The sequence below is a fragment of the Rutilus rutilus genome (assembly GCF_951802725.1).
Source record: "Rutilus rutilus genome assembly, chromosome: 2".
NCBI classification, from domain to species: Eukaryota; Metazoa; Chordata; class Actinopteri; order Cypriniformes; family Leuciscidae; genus Rutilus; species Rutilus rutilus.
Window position 1 is genome coordinate 53,251,596 of NC_140210.1, and position 19,309 is coordinate 53,270,904.

At 35.3% G+C, this 19,309-nt stretch overlaps 3 protein-coding genes across 3 annotated transcripts in view; all 3 read left to right on the plus strand.

Moving 5' to 3' along the window:
- Positions 1-3,057, plus strand: LOC311279703 (uncharacterized protein). Its single transcript, XM_084391379.1, has 6 exons — positions 1-213; positions 615-701; positions 1,074-1,151; positions 2,209-2,313; positions 2,397-2,431; positions 2,550-3,057. The coding sequence occupies exons 1-6, from the start codon at positions 33-35 to the stop codon at positions 2,898-2,900; spliced, it is 837 nt and encodes a 278-aa protein (XP_084247505.1). The 5' UTR covers positions 1-32; the 3' UTR covers positions 2,901-3,057.
- Positions 3,058-9,107: 6,050 nt separating this feature from the next.
- The window catches only part of LOC311284210 (CMRF35-like molecule 5), a 125,182-nt gene continuing 114,980 nt past the window's right edge, over positions 9,108-19,309 (plus strand). The window contains exons 1-2 of the mRNA XM_084399125.1: positions 9,108-9,340; positions 9,470-9,787. Of these exons, the coding sequence (XP_084255251.1) occupies positions 9,301-9,340; positions 9,470-9,787 (358 nt within the window). The 5' untranslated portion in view covers positions 9,108-9,300. The remainder of the gene's footprint in view (positions 9,341-9,469; positions 9,788-19,309) is intronic.
- On the plus strand, positions 18,274-19,122 carry LOC311286795 (uncharacterized protein). The gene is made up of 2 exons (XM_084403097.1): positions 18,274-18,565; positions 18,966-19,122. The coding sequence occupies exons 1-2, from the start codon at positions 18,382-18,384 to the stop codon at positions 19,094-19,096; spliced, it is 315 nt and encodes a 104-aa protein (XP_084259223.1). The 5' UTR covers positions 18,274-18,381; the 3' UTR covers positions 19,097-19,122.

The following is a 19,309-nucleotide window of genomic DNA, read 5'->3' on the forward strand; positions in this document are numbered from 1 at the left end:
AAGGGGAGTGTTTATTGTTAAATAAAAACATCATGGTTGAATCAGGATCTCCAGCTAAAGACGAGAGATTCTCTCTGACTGACGACACGACGGCCAGAGTTTTCACCGTCACCATCACTGATCTGAGAACAGAGGATGAAGGCCAATACTGGTGTGGTGTGGAGGGGATGATTTTTGATGACTATTCAGAGATTGTGTTGCTGGTTAAAGAAGGTAAGTGATTCATTTGTTAATAGCAGAAATGAACTGCATGGAAACAAGCTGAGAGTGAGAGATCAAGTCATTAATCTTGTACAACCCCAGATCCAGAAAAGTCAGATAATTTTGTAAAATGCAATACAAATGAAGAATCTGTGATTTGTTAATTCTGTTTCAACTTTATTTTACTGACAAAAGTACAAAGAAAAGATTTCCCATGTTTTGGTCACACTTTATATTAGGGTCCAGTTGTCACTATAACTATGACTTGGTAGTGCGTTAAAGTGACTTTACTGGATTTCTTTGGCACAACAAGAAACAGAGTGATTAAAACAGAGATTGAATGAAAGATTGTATGTATTTTAAATGAACTTCACTGTCAGTGTTTTAAGTTGATCTTTCCTGTGACCCTTCAGATAAAAAGACCACTGAAGTTTCAACCATCAGCCCTTCTTCAGAAACACCGTCATCTTTCAGTACAACAGAACTGAGTCCACAATCAGGTCAGTTCCTCTGTCTGTTGCTCTTTATGACTCTTATTTCTTGAATATTGTGCTTCTAAATGTACTTGAAGTCATTTATATATATTAGATGATTCCTTTGAGATTAAATGTGTAAAAGTTGTAGAAGACTGAAGGTTCAGTCCTCAGATGTTTGCTCCCGGTTATTAAAAAAGCACAAATTGCTTTGGATAAGAGTGTCTTTAGAATGAACATTAAAATATTTTCAGTTGAAAGTAATCGGTGTGAATCAATAAACGTTTGTTCATATTCACGTGATGTGAATGGTTTGTGTGTGAATGTAGAGCTTTAGAGTTTATATGTGTTCATGTTCTCACTGCATGATTCACAGTCACTGGTGTTTCTCTCTGTCAGCGACTCATCAAACAGAAACTGAAACAACAAGAACAACAACAGGAAATACTACAGTTCAACTCTATCAGACAAACATTAGTAAGAACACAAACTACACTACCCATAATGCAACTCTCTGATCACATGATCACTCTTTGAAAGGAACTTGCTTTGAACATTTGTAGAGGCACGTACTCGTGTGGTTAACTTGCTTTGACATCAACCACAGACAGAAGTGTTTCCTTCTGAAGAGTTGAGGTTTACCATTGCAGTTTAATTTCAGTTACACAATATAATATTCTATTGTACTATAATACAAATTATTTTTATAAATGATAAGAATGTTATTGTTCACTTAACCCTCTGGAGTCTGAGGGGTTTTCTGGGCCCTGGAGGTGTTCTGACATGCTCTGACATTTGTTGTTTTTTCAGTTATTTATAAACATGTTAATGGCAAAGGTGTAAATTCACTCTATAAAGCACAAACAGGGCTACCATCATATCTGATCAACATGCTTGTAAATCTTTGTGTTTTTTAGAGAATAATGTTTATGCGTGGTTATTTGAAAAAATAAAAATGAAAGTTGCTGAAATAAAACCACATAACATATAGTAAATATGTGTCCACAAGACTTTTGACAAATGGATGTTGTTGCCTAGGATTTTTTCTTCAAAATGATGTGAAAATCATCCTGCCTAATCGTTCTCATAAAACAATACATTGATTTAAACGTTGTAAAACAGTTTTTTTGTCAGAAGAGGTTTATGCATGGGAGTGGTAATGGCTATAAATATTAATGAGATTCAGACCAGGGGTGTGACATAGACACCCCCCCAATGACTAATGGCATCTCAACAAACGAGGGTCCGATATATTCAGTGATCAACCATAAATGAAAAAGACTCTCAAAATTTTGTTACACTTTTATGTACAAAACACAGTTTATAAAGTGTATAATGTATAAATAAAGTTAATATATAACTTCATAACAAACAATAAAGAAACAATGGAGAAATAGGCTGTTGAAGCCGTATAGTGTAGTTTCAACATCTACCAGCAGGGGTTAATGGAGTTAATATGACATCTACCAGCAGGGGTTAATGGAGTTAATATGACAGAATCAGCATTGTGTTTTATACAATATAATATGTACAGATCTGGCTTCTGTTGCTGGCGGTCTGGGTTCGGTTCTGCTGGTTCTGACTCTGTGTTCTGGAACCTTCATCATCCTGAAGAAGAGGAAGAGGAAATCTGGGACAGGTATCAGTTTGTCTGTGATAATTAGTGTTATTATTTAGTTATATTTTAGTGTGTAAATTGACTGACTCTCTATTTTCATGCAGCTTTATTTCAGCAAAACATGCAGCACAATACAGAGGTGAGTGTTCAAATCTTTACCTGTAGAAGATCAGACATGTTAAATGATTGTTTATTGATCAACAGAGAGAAGTATCTACATAAACTATTCAATTATCTATGTATGTGTTGTTTTTCAGACTGAACGCATGTATGAGGAGATTCCAAACACAGACGTCACCGTGGTAACATCTTTATCGAATCAGACGCCTGCATCTTCATCCAATCAGACGCCTGCATCACACCTCCACAACTGTACAGAAGTCTCTACTGTTTACGCCACAGTAAGCAATCAGCAGCCTGATTCAAACCCCAGTCACACCCACTCGACCAATCAGGTGACAGATACAGCCGGTGATTGTTATGCCAATATAAAGTCTCCTAAAGCAACACAGGACAGCAGGACAGAACTGATCTACGTAACAGCAACACATCCACAAAACATCTCAACAAACGAGGGTCCGATATATTCAGTGATCAACCATAAATGAAAAAGACTCTCAAAATTTTGTTACACTTTTATGTACAAAACACAGTTTATAAAGTGTATAATGTATAAATAAAGTTAATATATAACTTCATAACAAACAATAAAGAAACAATGGAGAAATAGGCTGTTGAAGCCGTATAGTGTAGTTTCAACATCTACCAGCAGGGGTTAATGGAGTTAATATGACATCTACCAGCAGGGGTTAATGGAGTTAATATGACATCTACCAGCAGGGGTTAATGGGGTTAATATGACATCTACCAGCAGGGGTTAATGGGGTTATTATGACATCTACCAGCAGGGGTTAATGGGTTAATGTGACATCTACCAGCAGGGGTTAATGGAGTTAATATGACATCTACCAGCAGGGGTTAATGGGGTTATTATGACATCTACCAGCAGGGGTTAATGGAGTTAATATGACATCTACCAGCAGGGGTTAATGGAGTTAATATGACATCTACCAGCAGGGGTTAATGGGGTTATTATGACATCTACCAGCAGGAGTTAATGGGGTTATTATGACATCTACCAGCAGGGGTTAATGGGTTAATGTGACATCTACCAGCAGGGGTTAATGGAGTTAATATGACATCTACCAGCAGGGGTTAATGGGGTTATTATGACATCTACCAGCAGGGGTTAATGGGTTAATGTGACATCTACCAGCAGGGGTTAATGGAGTTAATATGACATCTACCAGCAGGGGTTAATGGGGTTATTATGACATCTACCAGCAGGGGTTAATGGGTTAATGTGACATCTACCAGCAGGGGTTAATGGGTTAATATGACATCTACTAGCAGGGGTTAATGAGGTTAAAATGGCATCTACCAGCAGGGGTTAATGGGTTAATATGACATCTACCAGCAGGGGTTAATGAGGTTAAAATGACATCTACCAGCAGGGGTTAATGGGTTAATATGACATCTACCAGCAGGGGTTAATGGAGTTAATATGACATCTACCAGCAGGGGTTAATGGGTTAATATGACATCTACCAGCAGGGGTTAATGGGTTAATATGACATCTACCAGCAGGGGTTAATGGGGTTATTATGACATCTACCAGCAAGGGTTAATGGGTTAGTATGACATCTACCAGCAGGGGTTAATGGGTTAATATGACATCTACCAGCAGGGGTTAATGGGTTCTTGCTACTAAACCTCAACAACTTGTCAAGAACAGTATAGATTTGATTAGATTTTGATTGAGAATTTAAAGGTGTGGAAAAATGCCCTTTGAGTATTTGATGTCCCCAGAGTGTGTATTTGAAGTTTTAGCTCAAAATACCCCACAGATATTTTTATATAGCATGTTAAAATTGCGCTTTTTGAGGGTGAGCAAAAACGCACCGTTTTTGTGTCTGTCCCTTTAAATGCAAATGAGCTGCTGCTCCCGGCATAGAGGGCGGAGGTTCAATTATCTCTCCACACACATGCACTGAACATTTCAAAAACTTTTAGCCTTTTATGTTCAAACCAGAGTCAGACAATGATGGACACACTCAAGAAGAAGTGAAAACATGTAGACAACATTTCTGTATGGTTAGTTGATGAATGTATGTAGCTGATGTGTAGTTATCTTCTAGTCATTGATTAGCATATTCTGTCTTGATAATCTATAAATTGTGTTCAGGGGGCGGGGTTTATGTAAATTCTAGGGTTAGTGATGTCACTACCCCGGGAGGAATGTTGTGTAGTCCTTGCCAGCCGTTTGTTGTAGTCCTTAAAAAGCAATTTCTTTAAAGGGATACTTCACTTTTTTTGGAAATAGGCTCATTTTACAACTCCCCCAGAGTTAAACAGTTGAGTTTTACCGTTTTCGAATCCATTCAGCCGATCCCACTTTTAGCATAGCTTAGCATAGATCATTGAACCGGACAAGACCATTAGCATCTCTGTCAAAAAAATGAACAAAGAGTTTCGATATTTTTCCTATTTAAAACTTGACTCTTCTGTAGTTACATCGTGTAATAAGACCGATGGAAAATGAAAAGTTGTGATTTTCTAGGCTGATATGGCTAGGAACTATACTCTCATTCCTGCTGGACTCATGGTACAGCAGCAAAGTTTCTTGATTATTACGCAGGAATGAGAGTATAGTTCCTAGCCACATCAGCATAGAAAATCGCAACTTTTCATTTTCCGTCGGTCTTAGTACACGATGTAACTACAGAAGAGTCAAGTTTTAAATAGGAAAAATATTGAAACTCTTAGTTCATTTTTTTTGAGAGAGATGCTAATGGTCTTGTCGGGTTCAATTCATTATGCACAGCAAAAAGTCCAGTGTTAAATTAACTCTCCTGGGAGTTTATATGGCTCCAGAGTCAGTGTTAAAATATGAGTGTTAAATTAACACTCAAGAGTGTTAAAGTTAATGAGCTCATTAAGTGATTAATTGAGTGATGATTGAGCATTATTGAAGACACCTGATGTTAACAAGCAGAATCACCAAAGGAGAAAATCTCATTTTTTAAGACACCGTTATGGAGATCAGTGTTTGATTTAGTTGGGCTCTTGAACCATAAACTGTAAACATTAGATTTTCTTTCGCTGTTGTATCTGAGTTATAACTGCCAGATGAATAAAGAGAAAGATGATCAGATTTTGTTGGTTATGTTTTGACATAATCATAATTTCACCTGAATCACTGATCTCATTTAGAGTCTAATCTATGACTTAAATATATATTGTTGATTACAGCATCACTGTGATACTACAGCATTAGAACTTTTTTTTTCTAACTAGTGTAAAGGATTTCTTAAAAGTTGTTCTGATAAAACAAAATCTTTCTTTTAGGCACACACAGACATCAAGAATCAGTGTATGAATCTCAACTATGGTGACAAACAGAATATTCAATTAGGAAAAGGAAATTAGTAAGACAATTCAGATCATAATTTATTCATACCACAATGCATGATGGGAGCCATGAATGAGTTTTGATTGGTGGCACCCAGAATGCACTGCAACATGCTTTATTATTGTCACCATTGTTGAGATTCACAGGCTGATTATTGATGTCAGTGTGTCTAAATAAAGTAATTTTCTAAAGTATTTTTATCAGAACAATTTTTAAGAAATATTTTGGATTATATTGATAATGATAAAAATCATTTGCTGTAGAATCACAGGCTGCTGTAATCAACAAGGTAAATCTGACTCTCTAAATGAGAGTTGATATTCAGGTCAAATTATGATTATCAAATCACAACCAACACCACCTGATCACCTTTTCTCTTTGTTCATCTGAGAGTTATTACTCAGATACAACAGCCAAACAAAATTTAAAGTTAATGCTTTATGGGTCAAGAGCCCAACTAAAGCAAGCACTGATCACCATAACGGTGTCTTAAAAAATTAGATTTTCTCCTTCAGTGATTCTGCTTGCTAACATCAGGTGTCTTCAATATTGGTCAATTATCACTCAATTAATCACTTAATGAGCTCATTACCTTTAACACTCTTCAGTGTTAATTTAACACTCATATTTTAACACTGACTCTGGAGCCATATAAACTCCTAGGAGAGTTAATTTAACACTGGACTTTTTGCTGTGTGCTAAGCTATGCTAAAAGGTGGACCCCCAGACCCGGAGATCGGCTGAATGGATTCCACAATGATAAAACTCAACTGTTATTGACAAAATTAGCCTATTTAGTTACAAAATTAGCCTATTTCCAAAAAAAGTGGAGTATCCCTTTAAAAGCAAATATCTCCCTTTGCTTTGAACTTTGAGCGTTGTGACTTTGCAGATGTTGTTTATGCTCAAACAGCAACATTACACACTCAGTAAATTTAGAAAAGTGAAATCATAACCAACCATCCCTTTAAATGACTTATAATTGTGTTGTGAGATTAGTGGAGATGCTGTACATGTAATAGATTTACAACAAAAGCTTTTTTTCTAAAATACAATTACACACCTAAAGGAATGGAAAGGTCAGTGTGTCTTTCATACATGCACTTAGTCTGTCACATCAGTCATTATGAAGTCTTCAGCAGGTTAACGTTAGACTGCACCACTTTGCCATGATCTAGTTTGTCTCTGTCGCCTCAGTGATGCAATAAAAATGTATTAAAGTGGAATATTGGTTCATTTTCTCATGTTGTCCATCAGAGGTCAGTGTGGAGGGAATCAGTTGTTTTATTTCCTCAAGACTTTTCTTCAGACACAAAGGAATATGTTTATTTCCACATTTTGAATGTGGTGCAGCCAATGAAAACCATAGGCAGGCATTATGCAAATGTGTTACTGCGTTACGTATGCGTGTCACAGAAGTGAGACTGGAGTTACTGGCGACTCGTTTAGGGGCTTCAGAGGCAATTCTTTCTTTTGGGAGACAGTAACTTATTTATCGTGCACTTTCGACTTCAGATCTTTGCAGACCGTTTACATTCACCGACAGCTCTATTACACACTGCATGAGAGGAATATTCAAACAAGCATAATAGAGGCACTTTAACTAACTAATTAACTGAAGTTTCCTGTGACTGTAGATCAAAGACACTGGACGTCACTGTAATCCAGAGGACAAGGACACAGAAACAACAGTGGTTTACATCAGCTGTGTTTCCTCAACCAACACCACAACACAAATGAGCTCATCTTCACTAATAAGCCTATTATATAATAAACGTTCATAAGCATATTAAGAACCACGAGAAATCTTCATCCTTCTCATAATTTTCATTGTTGTACTGAAATTGGGTCCTCACCAATCTCGTTTTGTCTTTTCTATTCATAATTCACAAAGACCAGATTCATTATGACTTGATTATGATCTTGTTAAATGTAATTATCAGTCCTGTAGCAGTGTTATATTTGATCCTGATATGTTTACAGCTGACATACAGAAATATGGATCATAGAAATAAAGTAAATGTATTCAACGTTTAAAGCTGAATCTTCATATGATGTTTATATTCTTTAGTGTAATGGACACATTTCACCATGTTAATCTGAATTGCAAGTAAGCATACATTTAGTTTCATTATTATTATTTTGTATGTCTGTAGTTATTAATGTGTATATGGATTTGTCTGGTTAGTTTCATCTGTTCGCTCCTGCTGGTTGATGTTGTAACTACAATAATCTGCAGCCAAAGAGCGTACTTCTCCATTCATGACCATCAGAAGAAGCTGCATATTCTGATAAATCATTGAAAACAACGTATAAATGCCACAGATTTTTGGAGGATCTTAAAAACAACTGCTATTGAGATGCTTTAGCTTCAGTTAATCATGTGATGTTTGTGGCATTACTGGGCAAACAGGAAGTGAAACTACAGCCACAGGAAGAGCTTTGAGGCTTCAGCTAAACACACTATATTTCCCACAATGCAACTCTTCTCAGGGCTTATATGATGGAGAAACAGTGTTTGGCAACGATTGTTTCCTTAAAATGTTTTACTTTTTTTTTCATAAGCGCTTAACATGTAATTAACATGTTTTGAAATTGGTGTATAAGAAAAAAAAAAAAAGTATGTTTGTGACTATTATGATTATTCTTTTATGGTTATTTTGCAGGATTAATCCTTTCAAATATATTATTCTTGTATTAATTAATTTATGAATAATCTTTTTTGTCTATTGTATCTTTTGATATAATATACTCATATATCCTATTCCGCTCTGACAGAGTACATGTCTACATTCTGCTGTCACTTCTCTATAAAGTGAGACATGTTCCCCTGCAAAGTCTGGTATCCGGTGTAATATTAGCTGTCGCATGAGTTTAGCAGAAAGTCCAGACATGATGAAAATACTTATTTGTCTCTCGCTGCTTCTATAGTGTTAAAACCACAATGTTTAGCTACGCTTGCAGAATATGAAACCAAGAGGCCAGAGCCGATTCTTAGAACATTAAAATACTCTTCCTGATCTGATCTGAACTTTGGTATAAATGTTGGCAAAGCTCATGCATTGCTCTCTCTCTCTCTCTCTCTCTCTCTCTCTCTCTCTCTCTCTCTCTCTCTCTCTCTCTCTCTCTCTCTCTCTCTCTGGGCTACATTATTTTACTCACAGATATTTGGTTAAGGACATGATTAATGTTTCTTTGTTATTCATTATTAAAATCTGATTATTGCCTACAAATTTAATTTATTAAAGACAGAACAGAAACAGAGAGGACAGGAAACAGGTTGTGATTCGTGAATTCAGAATTAATTTCCTGGTCAAAACTGAGAGGCGTTTTCACATCTAACCCCACATGGAAACACAGACACACAGTCAGTGAACAGTATGAGTTTGACTCTCATCACGTGAGATGAGCAACAAACATTATTTTACTCTCCACATATAGATGAGAGCAGTATTATTGCTGTTGGAGTTTCAGAGAGTCGTGTGAGGAACTACTGAGAGTTTCAGACTGATTTTCTGAACTGAACTGATGAAGAAATGAAGTTTCCACTGATAGTTTGTGTGTTTCTGCTGACGGGTAAGAGCTGAAGATCTCTACTAAAAGTGTTTATTATCTAATATTATGGTGTATGTTATCAGTGTACATGAGTAAAGCAGTGTGTGTGTGTGTGTGTGTGTGTGTGTGTGTGTGTGTGTGTGTGTGCAGTGAGCAGTTCACTGTCTGAGGGCATTACAGTGAGAGGAACAGAGGGACGACGAGTGATCATTACGTGCTCTTATCCAGAAGGATATAAAGGATTTTTCAAATACTTCTACAGAGGATCTTCCAAAAAGAGGGACCCTATACTACAAACTACAAAAAAAAAGTCCTCAGTGATCAAGGGCAGATTCTCACTGAAGGATAATCATCAGACCAGATCATTTACAGTGACCATCAGTGACCTGAAGATGGAAGATGCTGGACCGTACGGATGTGGAGCTGAACATGAAAACTACCAACAAGTCCAGCTAAATGTGATCAGAGGTGCCTGATATTCATTATTAAACAACAATCTGCTTCATCCTTCATGTTTATGCTTCATGCTGTGGTTAATGATTGTGTTATTAATATATTTGTTTAATTTGAATGGCTTGACGTCTCTTCTTCATTTCTCAGCTCCAGAGACAACGACACGTGTCCAGATCTCATCATCCAGCATTAGTCTGTATAGCAGCACTGAACACACCAGCACAGGTACACACACACACACACACACACACACACACACAAGTTTTCGGTTAAGGGGCGTGGTTTGCACTTAACTGGTTTGGGAAAAAGACTCACTCATGCCACAGTGGTAGGGTCCGGTACGGTACCTGAAATTCGGTGCCGGTATCCAACAAACCTTTTTTTCTGTAATTTATGCATGTTTACCTCAATAACTGTACAGAAACTAATTCATTTGTAGAAGTGTTATTGACATTATGCCAGAGCTGCCTTGGCCACAGCGAATGACATAATGATAGAGTCTGCCATCGTCTGTGATGCTTGAATATTAAAGGTCCCGTATTATGCCCCTTTTCACAAGATGTAAAATAAGTCTCTGATGTCCCCAGAGTGTGTATGTGAAGTTTGAGCTCAAAATACCCAACAGATCATTTTTTACAGCATGTTTAAATTGTCATTTTTTGTATCCATTATTTATTAATAGCCTACAAGTCTGCTGTCTGAATGATGATCAAACATGTACTGATGAGTTTAATAAAGTTTATTGTACATCACACAAAAGATGAAGCGTCAGTTTTACTTCAGAAAATCACCGTAAGAGCTGAGTAAACACAGTAGCCTAAGTTATAAGAAGTGCGCAAGTAGCCAGAAGAGTTGAGGGAGCATTCCTGTGGGCGGAGGTTAGTCTAAACACGGTTCTGGTGATGTCACTAATGAAGGAAGTAGAGGGGTGTAGTCCAATCGAGCCGTTTTATGTAGTCAACTTCTGTTAAATAAAATATCTCGCTTGGCATTGAACTTTGAGCTTTATAATTTTACAGATATTATTTATGCTCTAACAACAACATTACACACTAACTAAAGTTTGAAACATGGGATCACGCAGGACGGGACCTTTAATAAAAACAATTTTAGTTATAAAAAAAAATAATATATATATTTAAATGAAATGTTTTGTTTTCCTCAAATTCTGTGTTGGTAATTTTCTAGTAATCAAATGAAGACATAAAACATAAATTTAATTGATCTTTAATTTGAAATTCAACTTTTTTGTCAAGCAACATGCGGCACAACTTTATACTGCTATACTTAAACTGTTAAAATTACAACAGAAAAAAAAGTGTGTGATTATTCCTTAAAAAATATATATTTTTGATAATTATTATTATTAGTGTTAGTATTATTATTAAATTGAGAGATATCTAAATGCTACTGTACAACAGTAATATATTATGAAGATAATCGGTACACAGCAAAAACTCCAGTGTTAAATTAACACTCCTGGGAGTGTATATGAGTCCACACTCAAGAGTGTAAAGTGTTAAAATATGAGTGTTAAATTAACACTCAAGAGTGTTAAAGTTAATGAGATAATTAAGTGATTCATTGAGTGATTATTGATCATTATTGAAGACACCTGATGTTAACAAGCAGAATCACTGAAGGAGAAAATCTCAAATTGTAAGCCACCATTATGGTGATGGGTGTTTGCTTTAGTTGGGCTCTTGACCCTTATATGTTTACTTTAGATTTTGTTTGGCTGTTGTATCTGAGTTATAACTGACAGATGAATGAAGAAAAAAAGTGATCTGATGGTGTTGGTTATATTATGACATTCATCATTTGAACTTGATCACTGAACTCAATAAGATCCTTATTTCTGACTTAGATTTATGTTGTTGGTCACAGAATAACTGTGATTCTGCAAAAATATCCAGGATTTTAGATATAATACAAAGGATTTCTTAAAAGTTGTTTTGGAAAAAAAAAAAAAAATCTTTCTTTTAGGCACACACAGACGTCAAGATTCAGTCTGTGCATCTCAACAATGGTGACGAGCAGAATATTCAATTAGGAAAATTAAATTACATAGACAATTCAGATCATAATTTATTCATACCGCAATGCATGATGGGAGCCATTAATGAGTTGTGATTGGTGGCAGCCACTGCAACATGCTTTATTATTGTCACCATTGTTGAGATTCACAGGCTGATTATTGATGTCTGTGTTTCTAAATAAATTTATTTGAAATTCTTTTGATCAGAAAAATGTTTATGAAATATTTTTGGATTATATGAAAAATACTGAAAATCATGTGCTGTAGAATCACAGACGAACCATCTCAGTAAGTTTCGTTTTTCGATTCATAACATGATTATGTCATAACATAACCAACATCATCAGATCACACTTGACTGTGTTAATTTAACTGTTATAAATCAATAACAGCAGTCAAACAACAGTAAAACTTAAAGTAAACATGTAATGGTCAAGAGCCCAACTAAAGCAAACACCCATAACCATAATGGTAACTTACAATTTGAGATTTTCTCCTTCAGTGATTCTGCTTGTTAACATCAGGTGTCTTCAATAATGCTCAATCATCACTAAATTAATCACTTAATTATCTCATTAACTTTAACACTCTTGAGTGTTAATTTAACACTCATATTTTAACACTTTACACTCTAGAGTGTGGACTCATATACACTCCGAGGAGTGTTAATTTAACACTGGAGTTTTTGCTGTGTACTCAGTAGTACTGAGATAATTCGATCAGTGCCATTAAAAGCACCAAGTTCGCTACCCAACCCTACACAGTGGTCTCAAGTCATTGCTCTTCGGACATAGAGTTGTTGACTATAAAATGCAGACCATTCTGCAGAATTTACAGCTATCATCATTACATCCCAGTCAACACTTTGATCTCACAGTGATGTCACCATGTGGTCACACCGTCAGCAATCTGAGTTCACAGTGATCTAAAAGTGTAACCTCACAGCGCTCTCACTGTGTGCTCAAACTGTGCCACAATACCCACATAGCAACATTGTGTCGGCCCAGATCCGGCCCACATCTGGCACACGTGGAAAGATGATCTGGCCCACATGCAGCGTGGAATTACAGCACTTGGGTGGGCCACTCCTGTTTGCCAAATCTGGGCCACAAGCAGGCCATAGCAATGCCACATGTCAGCCAAGAGCAAAGAAATAAACCAGAACTGGACCTTATCTGAGCCACAACATCTGTGTATATTAAATATGAAGTCATCTCAGCCTGTTAACAAAAAGAATTACTGAAAGAAAGAAGAGAACAGAAAAAAGAGACGAGCAGAAGCACAAGAACTACAACTGACTTCAGACACAGTCTAAGATGAAATCAACTGAAGAGAAAAGAAGACATTAAATCTGTGAAGATCTCAGCAGAGGAGGATTAAACAACTCCACAAACAGCATTACCAGCTTCACTTATTACTAACCAGACTGACTTTATTTCTGTCAGACGTCTACAGAAGTTTTTATTGAGAATTAACAGAGGTTTAACTCTAATGTGTTTCATTTAAAGTCACCGTAACAGTGTAATTTTTTTTCTTTTTATTGGTCAAATAATTACATAATAATGTAGTCATAATTTAAAGGGGTGGTTCAGGATTTTCAACATTGGACCTCATTTTCAAGTGAGCCTGGTTGTTATTCATCAGTGGAGACAGTTTTCAAAAAAATTCATCCAGTCCTTACTTTTGGATAGTTCGCCTATGCTAGGCTAGCGCGAGTCAACGGTGCACGTTAGCCTGCCATTAAAAACAGTTTTACCCACTCCACAGTACACCAAAAGCAAATAAATTATAACGCCAGACTATCGATGTAAATGTCTGTTGAGAGAATAATGTTAGAAATCAAAGTACCCTTTCATCACATTGTCAGCGGCAGGTAAATACACTTGCGTGATAGTTATGTGGACCGTGGCTCTCTCGGTTTCCTACACTGTAAAAAATAAAATCGTAAAAAAACAGTCATTGACTGTCAGCTGCGGCTGCCAAACAAAAACCGTAAAAATAAAGTAAAATATCCTAATTTAAATTAAGTGCAAAAAACTTTTACAGAAATTTTCCTTAAATGTTTTACGGAAAAACAGTGTTTTTTTACAGCTATTTCCTGAATTATTACGATCAAACACCTTCATTGTAAAAAAATCCCATAAAAAACAGTCAAATGACTGTCAGCAATGGCAACCATACAAAAAAAACGTAAAATTAATGTAAAATATCCTAATTTAAATAAGTGGAAAATACTTTTACAGAAATCTTCATTAATCTTTTTTAACAGAAACACACAGTTAAAACACAGTTAATTCACATTTTTTCTGATTTTTTACTGAAAAGCATGCAGTTATTTATATGCGTGATTTGGTGTGACTATACGTCACTACATCAGCAACTACACAGTTACTGTCAGTTAAATAAAGCAACATGCAGCATTTCATCAGTGTTTCTCTGCTCATCCTGGACTGAAGCTCAGGCTCTACTCTTCAACACAATGGTGACACACGAAACACACCATACAGAAACACTTTAAACCCCAACAGAACATTAAACACTATCAGGATCTCAGCATCTTCACTTATTACAATCCAGACTTTATTTCTTTCATACTAACATTCTTATTGAGCATTAACAGAGGTTTAGAAGTTGAAGTTTTATTGAAAAGAATAAAGTTTGGTGTCACCATGATGGAGATTAGTGTTTGTTTTAGTTGGGCTCTTGACCTTTTAGAGTTTAACTTATAATTTTCTCTGGCTGCTTTAACTGTGTGTCTTTGATGCATGTTATGGTAGGAATCCAAGAGAAACTCAGATCAGATGATGTTGGTCTCTTTTTAGTGATAATAGACATCATGTAGTGTCCTGCTTCATTGATACCACCTGAAGTGTAATATCTGATAAAGTAATTAAATATTAGTTGTTAATTTTTTGCATGATAAAACTGCTATAGAAGATCCTGCAGTGCTGTGATTCTCAGATTTTATGATGTCATTATACAGAAAATGTTTTGACAGGATTATATAGACTCACTCAGACATCAATAATCAGCGTATGAATCTCAACAATGGTGACAATGAAAACAAAACTGAACTACTATAAAGTCACAAAAAGGCTTTGTTGGTTGTCACCATTGTTGAGATTCATATGTTGATTCTTGATGTCTATACTACAAAAAAAAAAAAAAAAAAAAATTAACCATCTCAAAACTTTTTCCATATAATACATATCTTTTTAAATTTCAGATTATTACAATATTGTTGCCAAGGATCATGTGAGAAATTATGACATTATAGACTGTATAAAGCTAAATTCCATCTACATATTATGTAATCTAAACTAATATATTCAAAGATTTATATCTGAGATCTGTGAATCAGATCATCACGATGACTGTAACATCACTGATGAATGATCAAGATCATCTGATATTTCTCCTGCATTTATTGTTATAACAAATGTGTATTAAATACACAGTTAAAGCAGCCAGAGAAAACTAATGTTAAAAACTCACGGGTCATGAGCCCAACTAAAGCAGACACTGATCTCAATCATGGTGATATCAAATTTATTTTAAAGCTGTCAGCTGCGGCTGTCAAACAAAAACCGTAAAAATAAAGTAAAATATCCTATTTTAGAAGTGCAAAAAACTTTTACAGAAATTTTCCTTAAATGTTTTACAGAAAAACACTGTTATTTTACAGCTATTTCCTGAATTATTACTATATATTTTAAAAAAATATATGCATGTGAGAAATTATGACACAGCCTTTGTATAAAGCTAAATTCTATCTACATGTAATCTAAGCTAATATATTCATATTTTTGACTGTCATATCAGAGAATCAAGCCATCATATGATGACATCATCAAAGAATGACCAAAATCATCTGACATTTTCTCCAGCATTTATTGCTGTAACAAATGTGCATGAAATACACAGTTAAAGCAATCAAAGAAAAACGTAAGTTAAAAATTGAAGTCATGAGCCCAACTAAAGCAGACACTAATCTCAATCATGGTGACATCAAATTTATTTTAAAGTTTTTTACAATTTATTTAAATTAGCATATTTTACTTTAATTTTAGGGTTTTTGTTTGGCAGCCGCAGCTGCCAGTCATTTGACCCTTTTTTTACGATTTTTTTACAATGAAGGTATTTGATCATAATAATGCAGGAAATACCTGTGAAATAACAGTGCTTTTTCGGTTTATTTAAATTACCATATTTGACTTTAATTTTAAGGTTTTTGTTTGGCAGCCGCAGCTGCCAGTCATTTGACCCTTTTTTTACGATTTTTTTACAATGAAGGTATTTGATCGTGATTATTCAGGAAATACCTGTAAAATAACAGTGTTTTTCAGTTTATTTAATTTAGGATGTTTTACAGTTTTTTGGGGAGCTGACAGTCATTTGACCATTTTATCATTTAACTGTTTTCTTTCTGTTAAATTACAGATTATATTTGTAATTTTACATACATTTTTATGTAATTTAAGAAAACAGAAAAAATACTGTATGAAAAATACAACAAATGTTCTGTATAAAAAGTGTGAATTACTGTAATTTGTCATTAATGTCACAATACCTAAAATAACAGCTGAATTTTTATTTTACAGATATTTTTTGTAATTTTACAGTGTTTTGAGTACAATTTAAAATGAAAGAAAATGATCGTAAAAAAATCACAGTTATTTTCTGTAAAATTAGGATTTTTTTTTACAGTGTAGGTAACCAAATATAACTCCGCCGCTGCTGTAGACTGCTTATAAATACAGGGAACAAATTATAACTAATGCAATGTGTCGAAAATCCTGAACCACCCCTTTAAGTAGTAAATAAATAAAAAATGGAAAAAATGATCCCATCTCTGCAGAATTGTCAAAAACATGATTACTGGTTCAGAATGACCACTTAAGGCACACCAACATATACTGAAGAGTTATGTAGAAATAAATAAAATAATCAAATGTAAAATAATAATGTGTTCTTTTGCAAGTTCTCATACTTGATCTCATGTTTTCTCATGGTTTATTGTTCAGCTGTCAAGATGTCAAGTTGAAATAATCAGTTCCAAGACCTTGACACATTTTTATTTGATTCTTTTTTTTAATAGGATGTACCGAATATTGTTCAGTTTTATGCAAAACATAAATATGACAAATATAATATCAGATCTCAGTCATGTGGCGAAAGATAAATGCAAAAAATATTTATTCATTAGATACTTTAATGGACTAATTAAACATGTTATTCTTGATTGCAAGTGAAGCATATGTTTTATCTCATTATTATTATATTGTGAGTCTGTAGTTATTAATGTGAATATCGTGTCCTTGTTGGATGTTCAGTTCAAGGTTTGTCTGTTTTCATCGGTTCACTCCTGCTGGCTGATGTTGAAACTGCACCATTCAAAAGTAGATGAATATCCGTATAAATCACTGCAAGCAACATATAAATGGCACAGATTAGTTTGGTGCGATTGAGATGCTTAAGAAAAGCTTCATCATTATAATATTAGGAGGCCTTTAGCTTCAGTTAAACATGTGATGTCTTCGGCTCACACTTGCCAAACAGGAAGTGAAACTACAGACACAGGAAGAGCTTTGAGGCTTCAGCTAAACACACTACGTTTCCCACAATGCAACTCTTCCCCCAGAGCTCATATGATGGAGAGAGTGATTTTAATGTTCAAGCAATTTTCTGTATTATTTATAGTTTCTGTAAACAACAGTGTTTCTCCATGCTGTCGATTACCACAGAAAATACCCCTAACACACATTTCTTCTTCATCTCATGTCTTTTTCATTCAGAGTTTGGCAAGGATTGTTTCCTTAAAATGTTTGACATTTTTTCCTATGAGTGGATGATGCTTAACATGTAATTAACATGTCTTGAAAATATATTAAAACATTCAGAAGTAGAAAAAGAGCAAAAGGACAACAGAAAACACTCAAACATGTTAAAGACAGACAGAAACAGGATGTGGTTGATGAATTCACAGTTCATTTCCTGGTCAAAACTGAGAGGCGTTTTCACACCTAACGCCACATTAAAAAAACACAGACACACAGTCAGTGAACATTATGAGTTTGACTCTCAACACGTGAAGGAAATGTTCATATTAGTTGCTGACGCACATTGTTCTCTCAGTACGGAAGAGAACGACAGTAACGTTTGTCACACAGAATTTGGTCTTTTATTTAAGCGAAACGCTTGTCAAATTTCATCATGTTGGACGTCCTGCTGCTCTTTTCCAGCATCTGTACAGGTGAGTTTGAGACTCTCAGCTCTTTTACACAGAGTTTGACATCTTCTCTTGTTTTTCCTCTGTTATCACATGATCATCAGACTCATATGGGTGATATTTGTCAGTTATTATTCTGGCCTGCTTATGTCTCTTGCTCACACATAACAGCTCTATATAATGATATCTGTGTTTTCAGCTGTTGTTGTTGGAGCTCCACAGACAATTACTGGATACAGAGGAGAGAGAGTTGAGATCAGATGCTCATATGAATCTGGATATGAATCATATTCAAAGTATTTTTGTAAAGGGGAGTGTCCAGTCATTGGATATAGAAACATCATGGTTAAATCAGGATCTCCAGATAAAGACGAGAGATTCTCTCTGACTGACGACATGAGGGCCAGAGTTTTCACCGTCACCATCACTGATCTGAGAACAGAGGATGAAGGCCAATACTGGTGTGTTGTGGAGAGGACTTTTACTACTGATGTCTATTCAGAGATTGTGTTGCTGGTTAAAGATGGTAAGTGATTCATTTGTTAATAGCAGAAATGAACTGCATGGAAACAAGCTGAGAGTGAGAGATCAAGTCATTAATCTTGTACAACCCCAGATCCAGAAAAGTTGGATCATTTTGTAAAATGCAATACAAATGAAGAATCTGTGATTTGTTAATTCTGTTTTAACTTTATTTTACTGACAAAAGTACAAAGAAAAGATTTCCCATGTTTTGGTCACACTTTATATCAGGGTCAATTGTCACTATAACTATGACTTGGTAGTGCGTTAAAGTGACTTTACTGGATTTCTTTGGCACAACAAGAAACAGAGTGATTAAAACAGAGATTGAATGAAAGATTGTATGTATTTTAAATGAACTTCAGTGTCAGTGTTTTAAGTTGATCTTTCCTGTGACCCTTCAGATAAAAAGACCACTGAAGTTTCAACCATCAGCCCTTCTTCAGAAACACCGTCATCTTTCAGTACAACAGAACTGAGTCCACAATCAGGTCAGTTCCTCTGTCTGTCGCTCTTTATGACTCTTATTTCTTGAATATTGTGCTTCTAAATGTACTTGAAGTCATTTATATATATTAGAGGATTCCTTTGAGATTAAATGTGTTAAAGTTGTTGAAGACTGAAGGTTCAGTCCTCAGATGTTTGTTCTCGGTTATTAAAATGTACAAATTGCACACTGACATCTGCACTCTCTCTCCACATACACACACACACACACACACACACACACACACACACACACACTCTT

What these genes read in the sequence shown, in the direction of transcription:
- LOC311286795 (XM_084403097.1), top strand. Translation starts at nt 18,382, where the DNA reads ATGGTTAAATCAGGATCTCCAGATAAAGACGAGAGATTCTCTCTGACT. An exon ending in TGTGTTGCTGGTTAAAGATG is followed by an intron (nt 18,566 to 18,965) that starts GTAAGTGATTCA and finishes GTGACCCTTCAG; the next exon opens with ATAAAAAGACCACTGAAGTT.
- LOC311279703 (XM_084391379.1), top strand. Translation starts at nt 33, where the DNA reads ATGGTTGAATCAGGATCTCCAGCTAAAGACGAGAGATTCTCTCTGACT. An exon ending in GAAGAGGAAATCTGGGACAG is followed by an intron (nt 2,314 to 2,396) that starts GTATCAGTTTGT and finishes ATTTTCATGCAG; the next exon opens with CTTTATTTCAGCAAAACATG. An exon ending in ACATGCAGCACAATACAGAG is followed by an intron (nt 2,432 to 2,549) that starts GTGAGTGTTCAA and finishes GTTGTTTTTCAG; the next exon opens with ACTGAACGCATGTATGAGGA.